The sequence below is a fragment of the Dasypus novemcinctus genome, chromosome 15 (assembly GCF_030445035.2).
Source record: "Dasypus novemcinctus isolate mDasNov1 chromosome 15, mDasNov1.1.hap2, whole genome shotgun sequence".
In the NCBI taxonomy this organism is placed as follows: Eukaryota; Metazoa; Chordata; class Mammalia; order Cingulata; family Dasypodidae; genus Dasypus; species Dasypus novemcinctus.
This window is the reverse complement of record NC_080687.1, coordinates 17,472,168-17,497,447: the sequence shown is the minus strand read 5'-3', so window position 1 is coordinate 17,497,447 and position 25,280 is coordinate 17,472,168. Positions and strand designations below refer to the sequence as shown.

At 37.5% G+C, this 25,280-nt stretch overlaps 1 protein-coding gene across 4 annotated transcripts in view; it reads left to right on the top strand.

The window, feature by feature from the left end:
• IFT88 (intraflagellar transport 88) overlaps positions 1–25,280 on the top strand; it is a 150,690-nt gene that overhangs the window by 82,429 nt on the left and 42,981 nt on the right. For all 4 annotated transcript variants that reach the window (XM_058276342.2, XM_058276343.1, XM_058276341.1 and 1 more), the window contains 4 exons: positions 38–188; positions 657–772; positions 7,353–7,405; positions 8,957–9,022. In XM_058276342.2, coding sequence (XP_058132325.1) covers positions 38–188; positions 657–772; positions 7,353–7,405; positions 8,957–9,022 — 386 coding nt within the window. The remainder of the gene's footprint in view (positions 1–37; positions 189–656; positions 773–7,352; positions 7,406–8,956; positions 9,023–25,280) is intronic.

Genomic DNA, 25,280 nt, shown 5'->3' with positions numbered 1-25,280 from the left:
AGGAAAATTGTGTTATCCTTAACTGACATTATCCAAGATATGAATTAATGGAAGATCCCAATCAAGCTATTGAATGGCTAATGCAGCTAATCAGTGTCGTTCCAACAGATTCTAGAGCTTTGTCTAAACTAGGAGAATTATATGATAGTGAAGGGGATAAATCCCAAGCTTTTCAATATTACTATGAGGTAAGTATATAATTCTTCTACTTTTTAACATTTTATGAATTGTTATAAAGAAGGCAGCAGGCCTTTTAGTTTTTTAAAATAAAAATACTTACTAATTTTAAAATGAATAATTTATAGAAAATAAAAATGGAATATGAAGTTAGTTTTTTATTAATTTTAATTAAAAATGAAATTTAATTCATTTTTCTCTTGAAGCACCTTTTACATTCTTTCTAATTCTAGTACATATTTAATTTGCTTCTCATTTATCAGTATCAAAAATATATTTGCAGATAATTTTAAAAATATGTCAAATAGATTTTAAGTTTTTAATGTCTTGTACAGTTTCAAAACTTATACTTAATAGCAGCTCATACTTTAAGAAATTTCATATGTATAAATTAAAACATTCAATAAATAAAGTATTGAAGAAGTAAATTGTACATTGCCACTGTACAATGTATTTGTCATTATTCATATTTTTTCCAGTCATATAGGTATTTCCCTTCAAACATTGAAGTCATTGAGTGGCTGGGAGCCTATTACATTGACACCCAGTTTTGTGAAAAGGCCATTCAGTACTTTGAAAGAGCTTCTCTTATACAGTAAGTCATTATTATTATTTTACATTTATTTAAAAGTTTTGCGTCAAGATTTTTTATTCTTAATATGTAATAGAGAGGGAAGCGGATTTGGCTCAACTGATAGAGCGTCCGCCTACCATATGGGAGGTCCAGGCTTCAAACCCAGGGCCTCCTGACTGGTGTGGTGAGCTGGCCCATGTGCAGTGCTGATGCGTGCAGAGTGCCCTGCCACACAGGGGTGTCCCCTGCATAGGGGAACCCCACGCACAAGGAGTGTGCCCCTCAAAGAGTGTGCCCCATGTGAAAAAAGTGCAGCCTGCCCAGGAGTGGTGCCATACACACAGAGAGCTGACACAGCAAGATGATGCAACAAAAAAAGAGACACAGATTCTCTGTGCTACTGACTATACAAGTGGACACAGAAGAACACACAGCAAGTGGACACAGAGCAGACAACAGGGGGTGGGAGGAAGGGGAAAGAACTAAATAGAAAATAAATCTTTAAAAATATATATGTATGTAATAGACATATTAACTTCTAGAGCAGATATTAATAAACACATGCATTCTATTATGTTTCATTTGACTTGGTCTTTATTGTGATAAGTATATTTTTCCTTTGCATTAGAATTTTAAAAATATCTTCTTTAAGGTATTTTCCTTTATTCTTGTTATTCATGCCTCAGCAAACTATATTATTTCATTACCAACGAAAAAATAAGAATATCTCAGTCTTAAGACAAAGTTTCATATCTGAAAGAGTCTTAACAGATAAAATTGATTTTAGGGAAGCGAACTTGGCCCAGTGATTAGGGTGTCCGTCTACCACATGGGAGGTCCGCAGTTCAAACCCCGGGCCTCCTTGACCCGTGTGGAGCTGGCCCGTGCGCAGTGCTGATGCGCGCAAGGAGTGCCCTGCCACGCAGGGGTGTCCCGGAGTAGAGGAGCCCCATGCGCAATGAGTGTGCCCCATGGGAGAGCCACCAGAGCGAAAGAAAGTTCAGCCTGCCCAGGAATGGCACTGCACACAGGGAGAGCTGACACAACAAGATGACGCAACAAAAAGAAACACAGATTCCCATGCCACTGACAACCACAGAAGCGGGCAAAGAAGAATATGCAGCAAATAGACAAAGAGAACAGACAACTGGGGTTGGGGGGAAGGAGAGAGAAATAAATCAAAATAAATAAATATTTTTTAAAAATTGGTTTTAACTTACAATTGTATATTAAAAATGAAAATTTTTGCATGTTTTAAGTTAGTATAAGAATGTTTGGTATATGTTTGATTAAAAAATAATTTGAGGGAAGTGGCTGTGGCTCCCATATGGGAGGCCCTGGGTTTGCATTCCGGGGCCTCCTTGTAAAGGCAGACTTGCCTGCACGCTGCGGAGAGCCACCAGCCCCCAAGCGCTGCAGAGAGCCAACTCAGCAAGGTGACACAACAAAAAAAGGGAAACAAGCAAAAAAAAAAACACAGAAGAAAGAAGAACGCACAGCGAATGGACACAGAGAGCAGACAGCAAGCAAGCCACAGGGGGAGGGGGATAAATAAATAAAATACAGACACAGAAGAATGCACAGTGAATGGACACAGAAAGCAGACAGCAAGCAAAAAAAAAAAAAAAAAAGCCACAAGGGGGAGGAGAAATAAAAAAAATAATTTGATTATGTCATAGTCTATTTCATATTTGGCCAAACTGAATTTTAAGGTCAAATGTGACTTAGAATCATTTAAACTATAGAGGAACCCTTAATGATAAGTCATTTCTGTATAAAATTTGTATTAGGCTATTAAAATATATTACATTTGCTTCACATAAATGTTTTGAGAATTATAAAATCAATTACCAAGGATGGGAATAGTTTTAATTATATCTTTAAACTTAAAATTATGTGGGTAATATACTGTAATCTTTTTATTAGACTTAATACTAGCCTAACCTTAAGCATCTCATATAAAACACTTCCTTCTTTGAAGTGTGGTCCACCAGCTGTTCCATCACTGAATTCTATTTGTTGTCATATACAGATTTGCCTAGTCTAGCTCAAAGTCTTTCTTCCCATCAGTATTCTAGCCTCACAAGTCTTGACCTACCTAATATCAATACAATCTTACGTTACCATATTTAGATGTGTGAACATAACCTTCTCTCATTCTAGTTGTCTTACTCCCTGTTTTCCAGTGTGTCTTTCTCTGGTGACACTGAGATCTGCAGTCTCGTGACCATTCCTTTTCTTATTTTCTTAGGCTTCTCCTGGCTTTGGCTCTGAGCCCATCCTTATGTCTGCTTAATTGATTACATATATTCCCTTTCTTGCTAAACATGCTTAGTTCCTTTTTCTCTCTTGCTTTACTGACACATCCATCCCAAAAGAGTTCAGCTCATGGTCAATCCAGCCATTCATTTCCATTCCTATACACAGCCTGTGAATCACAGATAAATTATGTGACCACTTTAATCAATGCTATACAAAATTTTATTAGTTGAACACTTTTCTTCCGTCTCAAGTGTTTCTAATCTCTCTCCCATTTCCCTCAGGTCTCAAGTCCTTTCCCTATTTCCCAATTCAGTTTCCGAAAATATAAGTCTTTTCTAGAAAGTTCCCTAATAGTTCTCTCCTTCACATCCTCTAAATTTACTTATTTACATCTGTTCTTATATCCTCCTTTCTAAGTGTCAGAGACATTTAATATGCATTCATCACTCCTCTTCCTGACCATGCATCTAGTAACACTTTTTTCTTCTTTCATTTGCTAAATAGTTATTCGTTAAGTAAGTTGCTTCTACAATAAAAATGTATGCTGTTTTGGAGGGGAGAGTCTTGTATCACATAGTTCTTTGCCTGTTCCACAGTGGTTGGCTTAGAGTCAGATTAAATTATGTGCTGTCATGATATTCCTTTGCTATTGAGATGCCTTACCTTGCTTCATTGCTGAGATTTTTATGGTTCCTAGTAATCTCATCTTTCAGGTAATTGGTTTAAGCTCATATTGTTGTCTTCTGTATTTTTTATCCATAAGTCATGTCTTAACACTTCAAGAAATCCTAATCCTATCTGGTCCATTTAATGTAATTCCATTATTGGACTGCATTAGAGAATGTTCTTTAAGATTTTTCATGATTATTATGTCTGTAGTAAAATTTTTGATTGTTAAGAAAAGGAAAATGATTCATTCTTCAACAAATTTAACTCCTTTAGTAATTTGAAGCAGTAAATATTTACTTTAGCAAGGATAAAAACAGTATCATCTAGCGACAGTGCTTTTTTTGCAGTATTTGTAATGTTGATATCTAATACTTTTTAATAAAGAATGAAATTTAATTTTCAAAATAGTAATCAAATTGTTTAATTGTAATTTTGATTAGTCTTATAATTACATATAGATTTTTAAATTATGCTTTTTAATCTCTTACCCTCTAGTTAAAAGTTTAAAATAATATAGTTTAAAAAATAATATAGTAAACACTATTAGCATAGCTAATTTGCTTTTGTATAAAAGTTGAATGTCCTATATTAACTTGCCTGCACTGGGCTCTCTCCAATTACTGGAAGAGACAGTAAGAACTTGGCACCTTAATTCTGAACATTAATAAAATGCATTTATTTTACATCCTAAATTTTTCCTTTGTTACATTTATTATATGTGGAAGCTTATTAACTGTTATAATGCAGAAAATATTTTATTGATCATATTAATCATGTCAGTATGCAATCATCCATACCAATGCAAGGAAACACTGTCACAAATGATCTGTAGTTCAGATCAACTAGAATTGATAACCTAGAATATTGCTTAAGGCTTTATTAGCATAAAGTCATGAGCCCTGTTCTTCCTCTCTTCACTGGACAATTTCAATTCTAGAAGAATTCATCCTTTTTCCCCAGAAGGATCACATATGGCTCGCGCACAAACACACACATATACTTAACAACTGTTCTGGCTTGCTATTTTTTGTTTTTTGTTTTTTTTCCCAAAAGGTGGCTTTCATGAAATTAGAAGGGAAAAAAAAGTGGTTATAATAATAACGAATGTGTATTGTTTACATGCATTATATTATTTAATCCTCACAACAATCCACTGAAGTAGGTATTATTTTATCCCAGTATTACAGATGAAGAAACTAAGACATAAAGAGTTTAGATAAAAACTTACCCAAATTCACATAATTAATAGGTTGCCAGGGTAAAACTCAGAATCCCAACCTTGAAGTCAACTATCAAGACATGTACTTGAATATGCAAAGGAAAAGGAATAATGATTAATGAGCACCCAGTAGGTATGGTCCTGGGGATGCAAAGATTTATGATTGCTGTCCACAAGGAGTTTACTGTTTAATAAGGGATTCAGAAACATAAGCACATAGTGATACTGTACAGTAACTGTGGTGCTAAAGAGATTCAAGAGCGTCATGGGAGCACATTGAACAGGCTTTACAATCCAGCCTGGACTAGAAGATGTGAAGGGATTAGAAGCCCCTGGGTAGAGGTGAGGGTGTCTGCAGAGGGAATATCAGTATGCAGGGAATGGTAGGACATAAATTGAAGACGGAGAAAGGGCTGATATATGGATGATCTGGGTGCAGATATTAGATTTATCACGCAGCTGGGAGGAGATGATGGGCTTTAAGCAGAGAAGTAATATGGTTAGATAGGTGTTTTGTTTACCATCAAACTGAGTAGGAAATAAGGTTTTGAAGCCATCAGGGAATTAGAAGGGAGATTCTGAAAAAACAGTGAGAAGAGCATTTAATTGTTTCTATGATTTTACTTTGTAAAATTTTGTTTTTCTTCTGTATTTTTAACAGTTATCTTTAGAAATACTGGTTATCATATGGTCAGTCCAGAGATTCAGATCCCCTGGGTATATATTAAACCCCAGCACCAAATACAATTCTGGTAAAGTAACAGGAAAGGCTTGTGAAAAAAAGATCACATCTGAGTCCAGCTCCCAGGCCCTGAGCCTCAACAGATTTCAGCTCCTACACTTTGGTTTATTGGACTTACCCCACTCAGCTAACATGGAGTTGAAGAAGGTCAACCATCACACCATGGAACCAAGAGTGCCTACAACTGAAAGCAGGAGGATTGTATCCAGCATCCATGGAATCTAAGCCCCCTCTTGATATAGATGTGGAGTGGACACAACCAATCCAAGGTCCACAGGATGGAGGAATAGAATATGGATTAGAGTGGACTTACTGATATTCTATTAATGAACTATTGTGATTAGTAATTGAAGAAAATGTAGCATTGGTGTGGAGAAAGTGGCCATGGTGACTGCTGGATGTGGGGAATGGGAGGAAGAGATGAGATGTGGAGGCGTTTTCAGGACTTGGAGTTGTCCTGGGTGGTGCTGCAGGGAGAATTACCGGACATTGTATGTCCTCCCATGGCCTGCTGAGTGGAATATGGGAGAGTGTGGGCTATGATGTGAACCATTGACCATGAGGTACAACAATGCTCAAAGATGTATTCACCAAATGCAATGAATGTCTCATGATGATGGAGGAGAATGTTGCTGTGGGGGGAGGAGTGGGGTGAGGGGGGTGGGGGGTAAATGGGGACCTCATATTTTTTTAATGCAATATTAAAAAAATGAGTAAAGACAAAAAAAATACTGGTTATGATTAGTTACTTTAGAAATGACTTTTATTTTATTTTAAAGTTTTATTTATTTCTCACATCCCCTCGTTTTTCCATTTGCTGTGCCTGTTTGTTGTGTGTTTGTCTTCTTTTTTTAGGAGGCATCACAACTGAACCTGAGACCTTCCTGTGGGAAGGAGGCACCTAATCACTTGAGCCACCTCCACTCCCTGCTTTGTTGTGTCTCATTACATTTTCCTCCTTGTGTCTCTTTTTGCATCATCTTGTTGTGCCAACCCGTCTTGTTGGCTCATCACATCAGCTCTCTGTCTTGCTTATCTTCTTTAGGAGGCACCAGGAACTGAACCTTGGACCTCCCATGTAGGCAGGAGCTCAATTGCTTGAGCCAAATCTGCTTCCCTGAATTTCATTTATTTTTAAAGTGAAAAAAGAATGAATGGAAATCTTTTATCATTGTCCCTGTAGTTGAGGCCTGATTGTTCAAACACAATAATCTCTTTTAATACCAAATTTGTAAACTTAAGTATAAAATTATGGCAAAGGGCATTGTAATGGTTAAAATAGAATGCAATGGCCTTTATCCAAACAACCAAGTGGTTCTTAAAAGAGTGTTTAATAGCATGAGCTGGGAGCAGAGGAAGACTCAAGCCATTGGGCACCTCCCTCCCACATGGGAGGTCTCAGGTTTGGTTCCTAGTGCCTCTTAAAAAGAAGACAAGCACACAATGAACAGACACAGTAAGCTCAAACAACTGGGGGATGGAGTAGAAGGAGAATAAAAAAATAAATCTTAAAAAAATAAAGCATGAGCTAGATATATTTTGAAGGACCCTCAGTTTTAAATATTCTAATATAAATATGACTGGTAATTATGAAGGGAAATGGTCAGAAAGTAATTGAAAGATAGTGCATTTATTTAGCTTAACAAAACTTTTTTAATATCACAGGTTTTTTAAAATTTCTAATTCCATATAATTTATGTATTTTATAGGCCTACACAAGTGAAATGGCAGCTGATGGTAGCTAGTTGTTTTAGAAGAAGTGGTAAGTGCTTTAATTTTAGTCATTTTTAATATATTTTTGCTTTTCTTTTTAGATAATTATGCAAATTGTTCCAATTGCATTTTCTTTATTAAAATAGTAGCTTTTGTTAACTATACATATTTAAAGCATGTTATGGCAAATATAACAATTACATACAGAAACAGTTATGATTCCAAGATGGTTATTAATCACGTTTTTCCATACCACTGTTAAAAACATATTTTTGAAAGTTAACATGTAATCATTTTCACAAGTTAACCATAGAAAAATAAGAATTCTGTATACATAATTTTCTCCTCTACTAATTAAAAAATGTCCTTATGTGCTCTACCAAATGTACTAAACATCAGAAGCCTCCACTGCCAATCTCAAGGAAAACTGCAGAGCCAATTGTTATTAGATTGGTTTGTTCTACAACTGCTTTATTTACATATTGTACTGATGAGTCATCATGAATTATATAGGTGCTAATCATTTTGAAATAACTATGAAGTGAATGATAGGGTATTATATCAGAGATTAAGCTGGGAGATAAATGTTAACAAATTTGTAATCCCTCTTGTAGAGCATGACCACAACGAGAAATTCTTTAGTCCAAGAGAAGTACAAATTATGAAAAAATTAACATTGTGTTCTCGTGAGATTTTTAAGAATTCTTTTTATCTGTGTGAACATCTTCAAAATGGCATCAGAAATATTTTCAAATATACTCAGCATAGTCCTCAAATCATTAAAGGATTGATCTTTAACCTTACTGTATTCCCTTTTGAAAGCACTATATGACTATACTATATACATTTTATTTATTTTTTTCACCGTAACTTCTGAATTTCCTATATTCCTTTCAGCATCACTTATATGTAAAGTGTTCATATATAAATATGAAATATACTGAATGCTTTAAAGACATTAACCTGCTTGAGTCATTAAAGTGCAGGTTAGAAGAGTAGTTAACATTCATTGAGAACCTAATGTATGCTAAATGTATCATATCTTTATTTCATTTAATTCCCACAGCAACTTTGAAGTGTCAGTACAGCCATCCCTGTTTTAGAATGTGGTCCAGAGCTACATGAAGCTAATTTATTATTTAAAATTTTGCTTTCTCTCAAAATTTTAATATTTCAAAATAAAAACACAAGATACCTTATTTTTCATATTTTCCAACTAAATGGATGACATTGAAATTAATGTTAGTCTATTCACTGAATCACTTCATTTTTAAATGTCAGTCATCTAGAATAAATTTTACTGTAACTTTTACAATTAGATCTTAAATTTTGCCACGAAAATATTTATTTTAAGAAGTATAACTAAGTTTCAGTCATCACCCATTTACTTCTGCTATAACCCTTTTTTTATTTTGACTGTATATTTTTTCTTCCAGAAGTTATATTAAGAATGGTATATATATGCTAATGGCAAAATATGAACTCTCCTACCAAACTGATAAAGTATGCCAGTATATTAGATTTAAGTTAATCATTTTCTGAGTCTTATTAATTACTATAATTTGCTAGTGTTTCATATTTTTGTCTTTTTAATTTATAGGTAACTACCAAAAAGCATTAGATACTTACAAAGATATTCACAGAAAATTTCCAGAAAATGTTGAATGTAAGTAAGATTGTATTTTCTAACACTTATTATAGGTTCTCACATTTCTTGTTCTAATATATAAAATTACATCTGCTACAGTAATTACATGTTTGAATACCAACCTATAATTTCTTACATATATTTAAATTGTTTTTAGGACTAGAAAATTTAACTATATTAGTATAAATTTTTATGGAATTTGTTAATGGACTTTAAATATACCGCTGGATTTTCAATAGTAAACAAGTTGCACATTTTAAAGTTTTATGAAATTTTAACAATAAATTTCAAGGTTTTATTTAAATTACTAGGCCTACATTTGTTTGTTTCCTAGTAGATATGTTCACTCATTCATCACATATTTTTTAAATTCTGTTTTTATGCTAGGTACTGTGTAATACAATGAGTTATATAGATTAATATTTATTATTTATATCCTGCCTTGTGCCTTAAAAAATTCTTAATGGTTTACAGAGTTTAAATATAACAGAATACTTAGAAAGAAGAAAAAGTGAGGGAGAATATTTAACAGGAGAATGAAGGAAGGAAAATAAGGTAAAGATAGATGTGAATTTTGGAAACCTGATTTGCTGAAAGTGCACCACAGTGGGCTTTAAGCTTTTTAGTAGCCAGTGCAATTAAAAACAGAAGCAGTATGCTCTACCTTAGAAGAGCCTACAGGCTAGTGGAGGATGCATTACTAAATGATAATAGTGAAAACAATAAATGAGGTATGTCATAAGTTATCAATCTCGTAGAGTACTTGCCTTGAATGCTTTCTGTTTCCTTACTGCTTTTGGCCGATTACTGATTTTTTTTTCCTACCTGGTTGCATTGTCTTTTTGGTGAGTCACTTTGCTGCGTGGGGGCCCACGCCTCTCCACATATGTCTGGGATGTCTTTTTTCTTTCTTTTTTTACCAGGAGGTCCTGGGGATCAAACCCAGGTCCTCCATGTGGTAAATGGGAGCTCAATTACTTGAGCCACAGGGAAGCGGACCCAGTGGTTAGGGTGTTCATCTACCACATGGGAGGTCTACGGTTCAAATCCCGGGCCTCCTTGACCCGTGTGGAGCTGGCCTGTGATGCTAGCAAGGAGTGCCCTGCCGTGCAAGTGTGTCCCCGCGTAGGGGAGCCCCATGCGCAAGGAGTGCGCCCCGTAAGGAGAGCCGCCCAGCGTGAAAGAAAGTTCAGCCTGCCCAGGAATGGTGCCACTCACACAGAGAGCTGACACAACAAGATGATGCAACAAAAAGAAACACAGATTGCTGTGCCTAACAACAACAGAAGTGGACAAAGAAGAACACACAGCAAATAGACAAAGAGAACAGACAATTGGCGGTGAGGGGGAAAGGAGAGAGAAAAAAAAGAAATTGCTTGAGCCACAGCCGCTTCCCTGATTACTGATTTTTAAAAGTTTATAAAATGTGGTGTTTTGTAGAAAAGGCTTTTTATGCTATCCATTATCATACAACACTTGGAAGTTGAATAAATACTTTTAGTTTATGAAAAATAGAACACTGATAATCTTGCCAAAACTGATAGCAAATGCATTTTCTTGCTGTTTGTTATTTCCCTCTAAAAAGCTAGCTTTAGAGAAAATATTCATTTATTCCCAACCTTATCGAACAATGGATTTGATGCAACTTACAGTAATAAAGTGAAGTATAACATAATAACAACAATAAAATCAGGATCAAGAAAAATACAAAACCAAGCACATTCATGTGCTACATACTCCCACTAACCTGTAAATTTGGCCCTGAATAGCCTGGTGGCCAAAGGAAAGAAGGACATTACAATCAATTGTATAAATTTTCAGGAGGAAATAAAAAACAGTTCTTTAGGGAGAAGAAAAAAATTTCCAATTCTTCATTCATGTTGAAATATATTGAGAGATATAGTTGATTAAGTATAGACTTCTTTCATAAAAGCCCTATAGCAGATAAAATAACATGTCTGAAAAAAGCTGTTTTTTAAAATTTTGTCTTTCAATGAAAATGGACAATAAAACAAAAATTAGGATTCAGTAAAAATAAGTATTTTCTTAGCTAAATTTTATGATGGCCCAGCCTGATCCAGGGATTAGATGTACTGCATGCTCCTTAAATAATTTCCCTTTAATATTTCTCTTAATTAGGCTTTTGATAAAAGTCCAACAGCAGCAGATAGCTCACTGTTCCACCTTTGACAGCAGCTTAAGAATGAGATGTTTTGTAATGTCTAAAAGAAGATTCATCAGCAGTGGAACAGTGGTTTCCAAATACCTGTCAGAGTCAGGCAAAATGGGAATTATTTCTAGATCTTTTAAAAAATTCAGATTTGCAGTGGGGCCCAGATATCTATTTTTTTTTTTTTCCTGTTTGTGAATGTGTGTGTTATTAGAAACTTTCTATGTGATTCTTAGGCTCAGTCACATTAGGGAACTAGTGCCTTCGAGAGTAAATGAGAAGTAGCAGCAATGTTTTTTGTGTGTGAAAATTAAGTAATCTGACTCTCACAGTCTGTGAGGCAAAAGGGTTTTTCTCAACTGCAGAACTATTAACATTTGGAACTGGGTAGTTATGGTGGGAGATGAGCTTTGTAGGATGTTTAGCAGCATCCCTGGCCTCTACCCACTAGATGGCAGTAGCACCTTCTCAGTATGACAGCCAGAAATATCTCCAGACATTGCCCATATCCCCTGGAGTACCAAATCATCCCCAGCTGAGAACAACTACAATAGCTATAGCACTTCTGCCCTGGGCCAGTAAAAGGATATCTTCAAGCAAGGTCAAATTTTTTCTTCATGAAGAACTTAAGATTCACTTTTTAAAAATGAATAAGTGTGAATTTAGGCCCCTCCCCAATCAAGATACAGGAGTAAAATGCTTCAGGGCTCCATGCCACCCTAGAAGCTTTGAATAACCAAAAGAACTGGCAAAAACATCTTTCTCAAAGCTCCAGAACACAGTTAATATACTGCAGTAACAGGGCAAGTGCCAAATCAAAAGCAGTAGAATCTTGTGATGCCCTGGCTAGCCCCTGCCCCACCCCTCACCAGCTGGCACTCACTCCCTGTGCTGGTCCATGGTTCTGGTTCTGGTTCATACACACACCAGGACCATGTATGTCTGGCCCAATCTGTTTGGTGGTGGCCTAAGGACTTGCCATCACAGAAGCTTGTAGAAGGCACCAAGCTTTCCTATAGAACGCTGGGAGAGCAGTCAAGACATGCTGCTTGAGGCAAACGATTGTTAGCTGTAGACATATAGTGCAGTACGTTAAACCACGAGGAAACTTTTCCTAGAGAAGAGGAAACATTCAAAAACATGTAAGTGGGAGAATTCCTAGGACCATACATGCATGCCAAAGATAAGATACATGTCCAGAAAGTATCAGGAAGGTGAGGCTGCTATGTTTTGGCATAGAGCTATTCTCTAAACTCAGTTGTATAGATAAGCCTTGAAGGAGAGCACTTGCACAGGTTTCCAGGAAAGACTGGAAAAGGTTGTGGTTTTTTTTTCTTTTTTCTGTTAGCTCCTGGCATTCAAGGAAAGCTCTGTTGTAACCCTAACTGGATATAAACTTAAGGAACAGACACCTCAGAATCTATTCCAGCAATAACACATTAAAATATAAAAATGTCCAGCTTTCAACAAAAGTTTACGGAACATTCAAAGAAACAGAAAATGATGGTCCAGACAAAGGAGAATATTAAAGCATAATAAACCATCAATGAGGAGGACCAAGATGTGGGACATATCAAAGACTTAAAAAAATAATAATTCTAAATTTGTTCAAAGAATTAAAGGAAAGCATGAATGAAGAGCTAAAAGAAATCAGGGAAACAGTGGATGAACACAAAGGGAATATCAATAGAGAGATGGAAATTATGAGAAGAAGCCAAACAGAGCTGAAGACAACAGTAACAGAAATGGAATATTCCCTAGAGTGGTTCAACAGCAGATTGTAACTGGCAGAAAAAAATAATCAGTGAACTTGAAGATAAGACATTTGAAATCATCTAGTCTTAGAAGCAGAAAGAAGAATGGAGAAAAAATGAACAGAGCCTGAGGAATTTGTGGGATACCTTCAAGCATACCAATATTGTGGGAATCCCAGAATGAGGAGAGAGAAAGGGACAAAGAATATTCAAAGAAACAGCGGCTTAAAACTCACCAAATTTAATGGAAGATATGAATGTACATGCCCAGTATGCTCGATGACCTCCAAGCAGAATAAACCCAAATAGACTTACACCACAACATATTATAGTCAACTGTTAAATGCCAAGGATAAAGAGGAAATTCTGAAGGCCGCAAGAGAAAAGGAACGTATCATATACAAGGGAACCGCAGTAAGATTAAGTGCTGATTTCTCGTAGGAAACCATGGAGTCAAGAAGACAATAATGACATATTGAAAATGCTGAAAGCAAAAAAATGCCAACCAAGAATTCTATATCTGGCAAAACATTGTTCTAAAAATGAAGGAGAGATTAATATATTCCCAGATGAACAAAGAGCTGAGGGAGTTGTCACCACTGACTGGCCCTACAAGAGATGCTGAAACAAGTTCTGCAGGTTGAAAGGAAAGGACAATAGATAATGGACCAAAGCCACATGAAGAAATTAAAATCTCTGGTTAGGGTAACAATATGGGAAAATATAAATGCCAGTACTATTTTATTTTTGGTTTATAACTCCACTTTTTACTTCCTACAGTATCTAAAATGCAAATGCATAAAATGAAATGATAACTCAGTGGTTGGGACTCATAATGGGTAAACATTAATTTATGACAAGAACTGCATAGAGGTAAGGAGTTGGAGGGGTATAGGAATATAGTTTGTATATACTATTGAAGTTAAAGCAAACAAAGTTGTTTTAGTTTTAGGATGTTATATTTAAGCCCTACAGTAATTACAAAGAAAATAACAGAGACTATGCAAGCTTGTAGAGATGGAAATTAGAGTTTAGGTTGTCAGGGGCAGGTGGCAGGGAAATGAGGAGTTAATGCATAATGGGTAGAGGATTTCTTTTTGGGTAGATGGAAGGTAGAGAGGATACTGCAACATAGTAAATGGGATTAATCCCACTGAATGGTATGCTTGGGAGTGGTTGAGATTGGAAAGTTTATGTTGTATATAATTCAATTAAATACATGAAAAATTAAATAAATTTTTAAAAATAAAAAAAGAACAACCAAAGAGACAAGGACAATTAAAGCAGTACATGCTCCTTCATGGGATCTAATAAGGGAGGAGAAACACTCAAAAGAACATTTTTGGGACATATGTAAAGACTGAAATATAGACTTAAGCTTTATATTGATGTTAAATTTCTTAAGCTTGATAAATGCACTAAAGGTGATTATGTAAATGAATATCCTTGTTTTTAAGAAATATACATGTCTGTGTTAGGTATTTAGGGAGCACAATATGTACAACCTACACACAAGTGTTCAGAAAACAGGTAGAAAGAAAGAATGTACAGTAGTTGTGGCAAAATGTTAATATTGATGAATCTGGATATCTGGGAGAATAAGGATATCTTGGAGTTTTCTCTATGGGGTTTTATTATTTTTGTAACTGTCCTGTAAGTTTGAAAGTATTACAAAATGTGAAGTTTATCTGTGCCATAAGCATGCCCAAGGTGACATACTTTCAAAACAGATTTGTTCAGTAGTCTACCTTAACTATATCCATAGAAACAACATTTGCACCCATGGACCATCTCATTTTCAACAGAGTAGTTTTCTTGTGAGCCAAAAGGGTAATTTATTTTTAAAATGTACTCTTCATTTTCTAAAATTTGACCTACTTTATGAAATTACAGATAATTTACAAATTTAAGTTCAGAGGACACCTATCAAAAACTGATTTTTATTTTACCTGAACCATCCCTAAGTCTCTCCTTTGAGAGTGAGTAGAGAGGAGAAACAATTGTATATTGTTGTATGAATTATTAAGGCAAACGTGTATTATGAGGCAATTTATATATTTACTGAGTGTCTGTTATATACCAGGCAATGTTCTAGCACTGGGGATACAGCAGAAAACAAAGCAGTCAAAATCCTTGGTCTCTTGGAGCTTGAATTTCAATGGGAAGAGAAAGACAGTAAACAAATATATAATTCATCAGTAGTCATAGTGCTATGAAGAAAAACCAGGTAAGGAGATAGAGACTGATAAAAGAGACAAAAAAGGAAGATCAAGAAAATAAGAAAAAAACAAAAATCAGAAAAGATCCATATCCTAGAAGCCAAGGGGGAAGAATTTCAAGAAGATGTTATAAAGTTAAAACTATTTAAAAGTTTAGAATTGAAAGAAAACCACTGGCTTTGGAAGACCATTAGTGGCTTCTGGGAAAGCAGTTTCATTATAGTGGTAGAAGCAGAAGTAAAATTGCAGCAGGTTTGCAATGTGAATGTCAGGTGAAGAAATGGGTAACACTTCCATGGAATTCGCAGTTAAAGGAAGGAGGAGGATAGTGATACCTAAAGAATGTAGCTGAGTCCAGTAGACTTTTTTTTTCTTTAAAGGATAAAAAAGTTGAACATTTCTGTTGACCAATGGGATCCAGTAGAAAAGGAGAAATTTAAAACATGCCAAAGAAGGAATATCATTGGAACAAAAAGTTTTGAGCAATGTAATTTACAGGGTACAGGGTAGAGAGGTTAAAATTTGAAAAGTGCTAGGATACTCCTCATAAAAAAGAAAAGTTAAAACTCAACCTACCCAAACAGGAGAAGGACATTTGACCACTGTCCGTATAGAAAAAGATGAGGGCCATGGGCAAGACACACAACACAGGGTCTGGGTAGATCTCTCCTCATTTCAGCCTAAGTAAGCAGGGAAAAGTCAGCATGGAGCTCTGAAAAACTACTGTTTAACAAAGGAGATGTAAATAATTTTGATGACCTAGAGGAATAGAAGAGCTTAAAAAAAATTACAGGAACCAAAAGAAAATGTGTAGAGAAATTTGATATCTTCTGTAAGATTCAAGAGCAAATGACCTCTAAGAAAATCACCCAGAGACAACAGATTGAGATTAAAAAAATAATAGGAACATCATTAGTCATTAAGGAAATGCAAATTAAAAGCATGAGATACCACGTCACACTCACTGGGATGACTATTATTAAAAAGAGAGACTAGAAAGACACAGGACTCACTTCTTTTCCAAAAAAATAGCTGAAATGGGTAGGACCATGCCATTGCTTGCCCTGGGAGGCAGCATGGGACTGGAGATATCGACACTCTCAATCTCACTCTCTTCTAACTTATTGTTGAGGATGCACTTCCCCAGGAAAGGGAAGAGGGACACAGCCTCAGGCTGATTCAGCTTTTGACCCACAGATTTGGTTTGCTGTGTCCCATGAGTCCTTTCAGGCCAGGTGGAGCCGTGTCATTGTTGGCTTTGGGAGCTGTCAAGGACCTGAAAGACCCTGGATTGAAGAGATCCGGCGCACCTAAACTCCTTCTCTATTTACCTGGACTGCCTGTTGAGGATGCAGAGGGGAGTGGAATTATTTCCTACCTGGGAAAAAGGAAGGGCCTGCCAGAGAAGGCAGGAGAACTGTCTCTGAGAGAGTTTGAATTACAAGGCTCTTAGCCTCCAGGAAGGAACTTCTATCACATTGATCTGGTCTGTGTTGCAGCAAACACACTCCAACCAGGCATTGAACTGAGAGGGCTGCCAAAGAGTGGCATCTGAGGGCAGACCAAGGAAGTGCATGTGAGAAAATTAAAAATAACTAAGGGAAGATTTTTCCAGCCTTTATAGCCAGTTTCCCCAAGGCCCTAGGTAGCAGGTCTGCAACCCAGTACTGAGTCCAGAGTCCAGTTTTATGCAACTAACAAACAGGGACAATCCTAACAATACAGGGTGAACTAAGAATCAAAGAGCAGCAGTAACACATAGCTTCCCACCACTAAATCCCTATGAAAGAGAAAGAAATAGAATATTTGAGTAAGCGATATCCTAATCAGATGCCTAGACATCAGCAAAAATTATGAGCCATACTAACAAAATGGAAGGCATGGTCCAAGAAAAGGAATGTATCAAAGTCCCAGAAGAGATGCAGAATTTGAGAGAACTAATTAATGATGTGTGCACAAATTTCCAAAATCAAAGAGTTGAAAGACAGTGTGGCTAAAGAGATAAAATAACATCAAGAAAACACTGAATGAGCACAAAGAAGAATTTGAAATTCTCTATGGAAAAGTAACATAGTCCATGAGGATGAAACACAAATAGGTGAGTTCAAAAGCACATTGGGCTCCTGTCTGCCATATAGGAGACCCTGGTTTTGTGTCCTGGGGCCTCCTGGTGAAGGCAAGCTGGCCTGCACGCTGTGGAGAGCTGACTGCCCACATGCCACAGAGAACTGACACAGCAAATGACGGAACAAAGGGAGACAAGCAGACACAGAAAGAATGCGCAGCAAATGGACACAGCAGGCAGCAAGCAAGCTGCAAGGGGTGGAGGGAATAATTTAAAAAATAAAAATAAAAATAAAGAGCACATTAGAAGGACAACCAGCAAGATGGTAGCAGAGTAAGGAGCTCTTAGAGACAGCTTATGCTACAGGGCAGTTATTAATCACCCAGAGCTATCTAAAGCACCTATTTGGGGGCTTCAGGATACCAGAGAGCATCCTGCAACATCCTTGAAAGAATGGAAGGAGGAGACTGCCCATCTGCAGAGAAGATCTGTAAGTAGAGCACCCCACACTCTGGAGGCCAGTGCCCATCCTCCACTGGTGGCACAACCTGCCTCAGGAGCTATTCCACGGCTGGAATTGGAAGCTCCACTTCCCAGAAACAGGGGAGGAAGAGATGATTGGGCACCAACTTCAGCCCCTGATTAGTAAATTTGTCAGGCTAAAGTATAATCCTAAGAACAGCTAAAGTTTGAACCTGTCCAAATCAGAAAGAGGCCAGTAGCTGCCATTTTAACTCTGCCCCTGGGATGAGGGGAAGCAGACAGACTGAAAATCACAGTGCTGGTAGGGACTGACTTCTTTCCATCCAGATAAGATTGCAGCTCTAGCATAAGCCCCAGCCCTACCTCCAGCAGGGAGGAAGCTGAGGAGACCTATGGCAACCTTTCTGGGAAAACATAGGCCATGCTTTGGAGGGCAATGTTCATCCTTTTCTGGCAGTGAAAGCCACCTCAGGAGCTATTCTGTGGCTGGAATTGGAAGCTCCATTTCCCAAAAACAGGAGGAAGAGATAGTTGGCCACTGATTTTAGCTACTGATTAGAAAATTCAGCTGGCTAAAGTATAGCTCTAAGAACAGCTAAGTTTGAACCTGTCCAAGACAGAAAGAGGCCAGTAGCTGCCATTTTGACTCTGCCCCCAGCATGAAGGGAAGCTGGGCTGACTGAAAATCACAGTGCTGATAGGGACTGGCTTCTTTTACCTAGACAGGCCTACAGCCCTAGCCTATGCTTCAGTCCCACCTCTAGTACGGAGGAAGCTGGCGGGCTCTGCACCAGCCTCTCCAGGAAACGGAGGTACATTTGGCAAGCAGACTGAATAGTCATAAGTCTCCCGAGGCAATGCAGTAATTTTGGACCTGCACCACATAGATTTCTGCTCACACTTGCCATTCCTGTCCTAGGCAGGGGAGAAAGGGACTTGAAGCTTCATCAGTCTCTCTGGGCAACTACAGTCTAGGCCTACACGACTTGGATTGTTCCACACAGCTGTGACTCTGTCCCTATCCCTGGAAAAGGAGAGAGTTGGGAGAAGCTTCATTGGTCCCTGAGGAAATGAGGGCAATTCAGCCTCCACAGTTTATAGCACCAACTGCATCCTTGGCTCCTACTACACAACCAGCCAGGGAGAAAGGGCAAGAAAGCCCTAAACTAAAGGGCGAAACCATTAAGAATAAATACATCTAGTAAGCCAGATGCCAAGACACCAACAAAAAATTACAGTCCACACCAAGAAACAGGAAGATATGGCCCAGTTAAAGGAACAAGATAAGATTCCAGATGACCATAAAGGAGTTGAGACAACTAATCAGAGATGTTCAGACAAATCTTCTTAACAAATTCAGTAAGATTACTATAGAGATTAAGGATATTAAGATATTGGATGAGCACAAAGAAGAATTTGAAAGCATACGTAGAGAAATAACAGATCTTATGGGAGTTGAAAGGCACAATAAATGAAATAAAAAATACACTGGAGGGAAGTGAATTTGACTCAACGGATAGAGTGTCTCCCCCAGCTCCACAGGAAACCCGCTTCTGAATGGCAGCAGTTTCCTTTCTGTGCTGCCTCCCACAGCACACAATGAGAAAAACTTGTCCTGCCACTGGTCGACAAGCTCCTCAAGAAAACAGGGTCCGGTCTCACACCGTCATCTGTGACACATGACCTCAGTGCAGGGGCATCTCTGGAGCACACTCAGGTTGTCAGCCATACTGTTGCACTGACCATGGGGTATGTGACAATCAAGGGGGGCAGAAGAAAGTCCTACACCAGGTTTCCAGGTTTCTAAGGCACATAGAGTTCACAGACATCTGTGCTCACTTTGGAATGGAGTGAGATAAGGCTGGTGACAGATAAGGCAGGAAAGACTGGAATAAGGAAGGACAACGATTCTCATTTCATTAGTGCTCATTTCATTAGTGTGGAGAGAAGCTACAGAATGAAATGTAGAGCATAAGAGGGCATGGATGTGTGTTCACTGACATGGAAGGCTGTCATCCACGCTGGTTTGTTAGGGGGGCCCACAGGGTTGGGGAGAAGCAGGTCATATAATGGTATTTTGGTAAAAATGTCATTTTTGTAAAAAAAAAAAAAAGTCCCCTTTTTGGGTAAAAAAATGTTAATATTGCTTAAAATGCCTGGGAGGACCTAAATCAAAATGCTAATAATTGTAATTTCTGAGTGGTAGTTTTTCTTTATACATTTTTATTTGAAGTTAAAAACTTATTTCAGGTAAGTAGACTTGGCCCAATGGATAGGGTGTCCGCCTGCCATGTGGTAGGTCCACAGTTCAAACCCCAGGCCTCCTTGACCCATGTGGAGTTGGCCCACATGCAGTGCTGATGTGTTCAAGGAGTGCTGTGCCATGCAGGGCTGTCCCCCATGTAGGGGAGCCCCATGCGCAAGGTGTGCACCCCATAAGGAGAGCCACCCAGCATGAAAAAAGCGCAGCCTGCTCAGGAGTGGAACTGTACACACGGAGAACTGACACAGCAAGATGACGCAACAAAAAGAGACAGATTCCCAGTGCCGCTGACAAGAATATAAGTAGACACAGAAGAACACACAGAGTGAATGGACACAGAGAGCAGACAACTTGGGGGGGGGGGGGAGGCAGGGAAGGGGAGAGAAATAAAAAATAAATAAATCTTTTAAAAAAAATACACTGGAATCATATAATAGCAGATTTGAGGAGGCAGAAGAAAGGATTGGTGAGCTTGAAGAAATGGCCTCTGAAAGCGAACATACAAAAGAGCAGATGGAGAAAATAATGGAAAAAATTGAACAAGGTCTCAGGGAAGTAAACAACAAAAGACGTGCAAGCATATGTGTCATGGGTGTCCCAGAACGAGAAGAGAAAGGAAGAGGGACAGAAGGAATATTTGAAGAAATAATGGTAGAAAATTTCCCAGCCCTTTTGAAGACATGGATATCCATATCCAAGAAGCACAAGGTACTCTCATTAGTATAAATCCAAATGTCAAATGCCAAAGACAAGGAGAGAACTCTGAGAGCAGCAAGAGAAAAGCAATGCATAACATATAAGGGATACCCAGTAAGATTAAGTGCTGATTTCTTGTCAGAAATTATGGAGGCAAGAAGACAGTGATATGATATATTCAAGGTACTGCAGGAGAAGAACTTCCAACCAAGAATCTTATATCCAGCAAGATTGTCTTTCAAAAATGAGGGTGAATTTAGAATTTCACAGATAAACAGAAACCCCTGAGACGAACTCTGGCAAAACTGAAGGGAGAAATAGACATCTCTACAATAATTGTTGGAGATTTCAACACACCATGCACATTGTTAGATAGAATAACTAGACAGAAGATCAAAAAGGAAATAGAGAACTTGAGCAATACGATGAAGAGTTTAGACCTAACAGATATATATTGATTGTTGCATCCAAATTCATTGGGTTATACATTCTTCTCAAGTGCCCATGCATCTTTCTCCAGGATGGACCACACATTAGGGCACAATGCAACTCTCGATAAATATAGAAGATTGGAATTATACAAAGCACCGTTCATAATGGAATGAAACTGGAAATCAGTAATAGACAGGAAAAAGTAAATATGCAAATTTGTTGAGGCTAAACAACGCATTCCTAAATAATCAGTGGAAGGGAAACAGATGTGGTTCAAGCAGTTGGGTGCCTGCCTACCACATGGGAGGTCCTTGGTTCCATTCCAGGTGCCTCCTAAAGCAGACAAACAAGACAGCAAGCAGACTCAATGGGCTGGCACAGCGAGATGACCCAATGAATAGTCACAACAAGGAAATATAATGGGACACAACAAGCAGGAGCAGAGGTGACTCAAGCTATTGGGTGCTTCCCTCCTACATGAGAGATCCAGGGTTCAGTTCCTGGTACCTTCCAAAAAAGAAGACGAGCACACAATGAACAGAAACAGAGCAAACAGCAAGCACAAACAATGAGGAGGGGAGGGAAGAAATGAATGAATAAAATAAATCTTTTAAAAATATAATCAGTTAGTCAAGAAAGAAAATGCAAGTAAAATCAGTAAATATATTGAGACAAATAAAAATGAGAACACCATTTGTCAAAACTTATGTGATCCAGCAAAGGCAGTTTTGAGGGAAATTTATAGCCCTAAATGCCTGTATTAAAAAAGAAGAAAGAGCTAAACTCAAAAGATTTAACTGAACAATCAGAGAAACTAGAAAAAGAACAGCAAACCAATCCCAAAGCAAGCAGAAAGAATGAAATAATAAAGATTCGAGCAGAAATCAATGAAATTGAGAAAAAAAAAAAGTAGAGAAAATCAACAAAACCAAAAGCTGTTTCTTTGAGAAGATCAATAAAATTGAGAAACCTTTAGCTAGACTAACAAAGAAAAAAACAGAGAAGATGCAAATAAATACAATCAGAAGTGAAAGGGGGGAGTTGCAACTGACCCCACACCCCACAGAAACAAAAAGAATCGTAAGAGGATATTATGAGAAACTGTATGCCAACAAACTAGACAACCTAGAAGAAATGGACAAATTCCCAGAAATGCACAAACAACCTACACTGATGCTACAAGAAATAAAAGAACTTAACAAATCAATTGCATTTAAAGAGATTGAATTCATCACAAAAAAAATCTACCATAAAAGAAAAGTCCAGGACAAGGTGGCTTCACAGGTGAATTCTACCAAGCATTACAAAAAGAATTAACACCAATCCTGTTTAAACTCTTCCGAAAAATTGAAGAGGAGGGAAAATCACCCAACACATTTTATGAAGTCAGCATCACCCTAATGCCAAAGCCAGATAAAGACAATACAAGAAAAGAAAATTATAGTCCAATCTCTCTAATGAACAAAGATGCAAAAATTCTCAAAAAAAAAATTTGCAAACTGAATCAAACAGCATATCAAAAGACTTATAGGGAAGCGGACTTGCCCCAATGGATAGGACGTCTGCCTACCACATGGGAGGTCCACAGTTCAAACCCCAGGCCTCCTTGACCTGTGTGGAGCTGGCCCATGCACAGTGCTGATGTGTGCAAGGAGTGCTGAGCCATGGAGGGGTGTCCGCTGCGTAGGGGAGCCCCGTGTGCAAGGAGTACACCCTGTAAAGGAGAGCTGCCCAGTATGAAAGAAAGTGCAGCATGCCCAAGAATGGTGCCACACACACAGAAAGCTGACAAACAAGGTGACACACACAAAAAAAACACAGATTCCTGGTGCTGCTGATAAGGATAGAAGCGGTCACAGAAGAACACACAGAGAATGGACACAGAGAGCAGATGACTTGGGGGGGGAGGGAGGGGAGAGAAATTTTTAAAAGAAGAAAAAAGAAAAGACTTATGCACACAACCAAGTGGGCTTTATTCTGGGTATGCAAGGCTGGTTCAACATAAGAAAATCAAACAATACACCACATTAACAAATTTAAGGGGGAAAAAACACATGATTATCTCAATTAACACAGAAAAAGCACTTGGCAAAATCCAGCATCCTTTCTTGATAAAAACACTTCAAAAGATAGGAATAAAAATAAAATTCCTCAATATGAAAAAAGGCATATATGAAAAACCCACAGACAACATCATACTCAATGGGGAAATGTTGAAAGCTTTCCCTGTAAGATCCAGAATAGGACAAGGGTACCCACTGTCACCATTGTTATTCAACATTGTACTGAAAGTTCTAGCTAGACCAATTAGACAAGGAAAAAAAAGGCATCAAAATAGGAAAAGAGGAAGCAAAACTCACACTATTTGCAGATGACCTGATCCTATATTTAGAAAATTCTGAAATGTCTATGACAATGCTACTTGAGCTAATAAATGAGTTCAGCAAAGTGGCAGGATACAAGATCAACACACAAAAATCAGTAATGTTTTTTTACACTTGTATTGAACAATCTGAGGAGGAAATCAGGAGGGAAATTCCATTTACAATAGCAACAAAAATACTCAAATACCTAGGAACCAATTTAACCAAACAATGCGAAAAGAAATCAATGAAGACCTAAACAAATGGAAAGACACTCCGTTGTTCAAGGATTGGAAGACTAAATATTGTGAAGATGTCAATCCTACCCAAACTAACTTATAGATTCAAGACAATACCAATCAAAATTCCAACAGCCTGCTTTACAGAAATAGAAAAGGCAATTACCAAATTCATTTGGAAAGGAAAGTGCACCCCAAAAGCCAAAAACATTCTAAAAAAGAAGAGTCATGTGGGAGATATTTCACTATCTGATCTTGAAATATATTACAAAGCTACAATAGTCAAAACAGCATGGTACTGGCATAAAGATAGACACATTGATCAGTGGAATAGAATTGAGAGTCCAGAAATAAGCCCTCACCTCTACAGTCAACTGGTTTTTGACAAACCTACCAAGTCCATGTTAGTGGGACAAAACGGTTTCTTTGACAAATGGTTCTGGAGAAATGGATATCTATAACCAAAAGAATGAAAGAGGACCCCATCTCACTCACTATACAAGAATCAACTCAAAATGGATCAAAGATCTAAATGTAAAACCAGGACCATAAAACTATTAGAAGAAAATGTAGGCAAACATCTTAAAACCTTTTGGTGGTTTCTTGGACCTTATACTCAAAGCATGCACAACAAAAGAAAAAATAGATAAATGGGACCTCCTCAAAATTAAACACTTTTGCACCTCACAGGACTTTGTCAGGAGGGTAAAAGGCAGCCAACTCAATGATAGAAAATATTTGGAAATCACATGTCTGATAAGGGTTTTAAAGTCCAGGTTATATGCAGAGATGTTACAACTCAACAATAAAAAGACAAACAACCCAATTAAAACATGGGCTAAAGACTTAAATAAACATTTGTCCAAAGAATAAATACAAATGGCAAAAAAAAACCACTTGAAAAAATGTTCATCATCACTAATGAGTAGGTAAATGCAAATCATTTCACACTTATCAAAATGGCCACTATTAAAAAAACAGAGAACTACAGGTGTTGGAGAGGATGTAGAGAAATAGAAACACTTATTCACTGTTGATGGGAATGCAGAATGGTACAGCCACTGTGGAGGACTCTTTGGCAGTTCCTAAAGAAGTTGAATATAGATTTGCCACATGATCTTGCAATACCACTACTGGGTCTATACCCAGAAGAACTGAGAGCAGTGACACAAATAGATACCTACACACCTATGTTCATACTGGTGTTATTCATGATTGCCAAAAGTTGGAAACAACCCAGGGGTCCATCAACTGATGAATGAGAAAACAAACTGTGCTGTATTCACATGATGGTATATAATGCAGGTTTAAGAAGAAATGAAGTCATAAAGCATGTGACAACATGGATGAACCTGGAGGACATTACATTGAGTAAAGAAAGCCAGGCACAAAAGGACAAACACTGTATGATTGCATTATTCTGAACTAAAGATATTGTGTAACATATTGTATGATTCCATTTATTAAAATGTAAATATAAATTTATAAAGATGAAATTTTTCTTAATGATTTATTTTTTTATTTCTCTTACCCCCCCCCCTCTGTTTTCTGCTCTCTGTGTCCATTCACTGTGTCTTCTTCTGTGTCTGCCT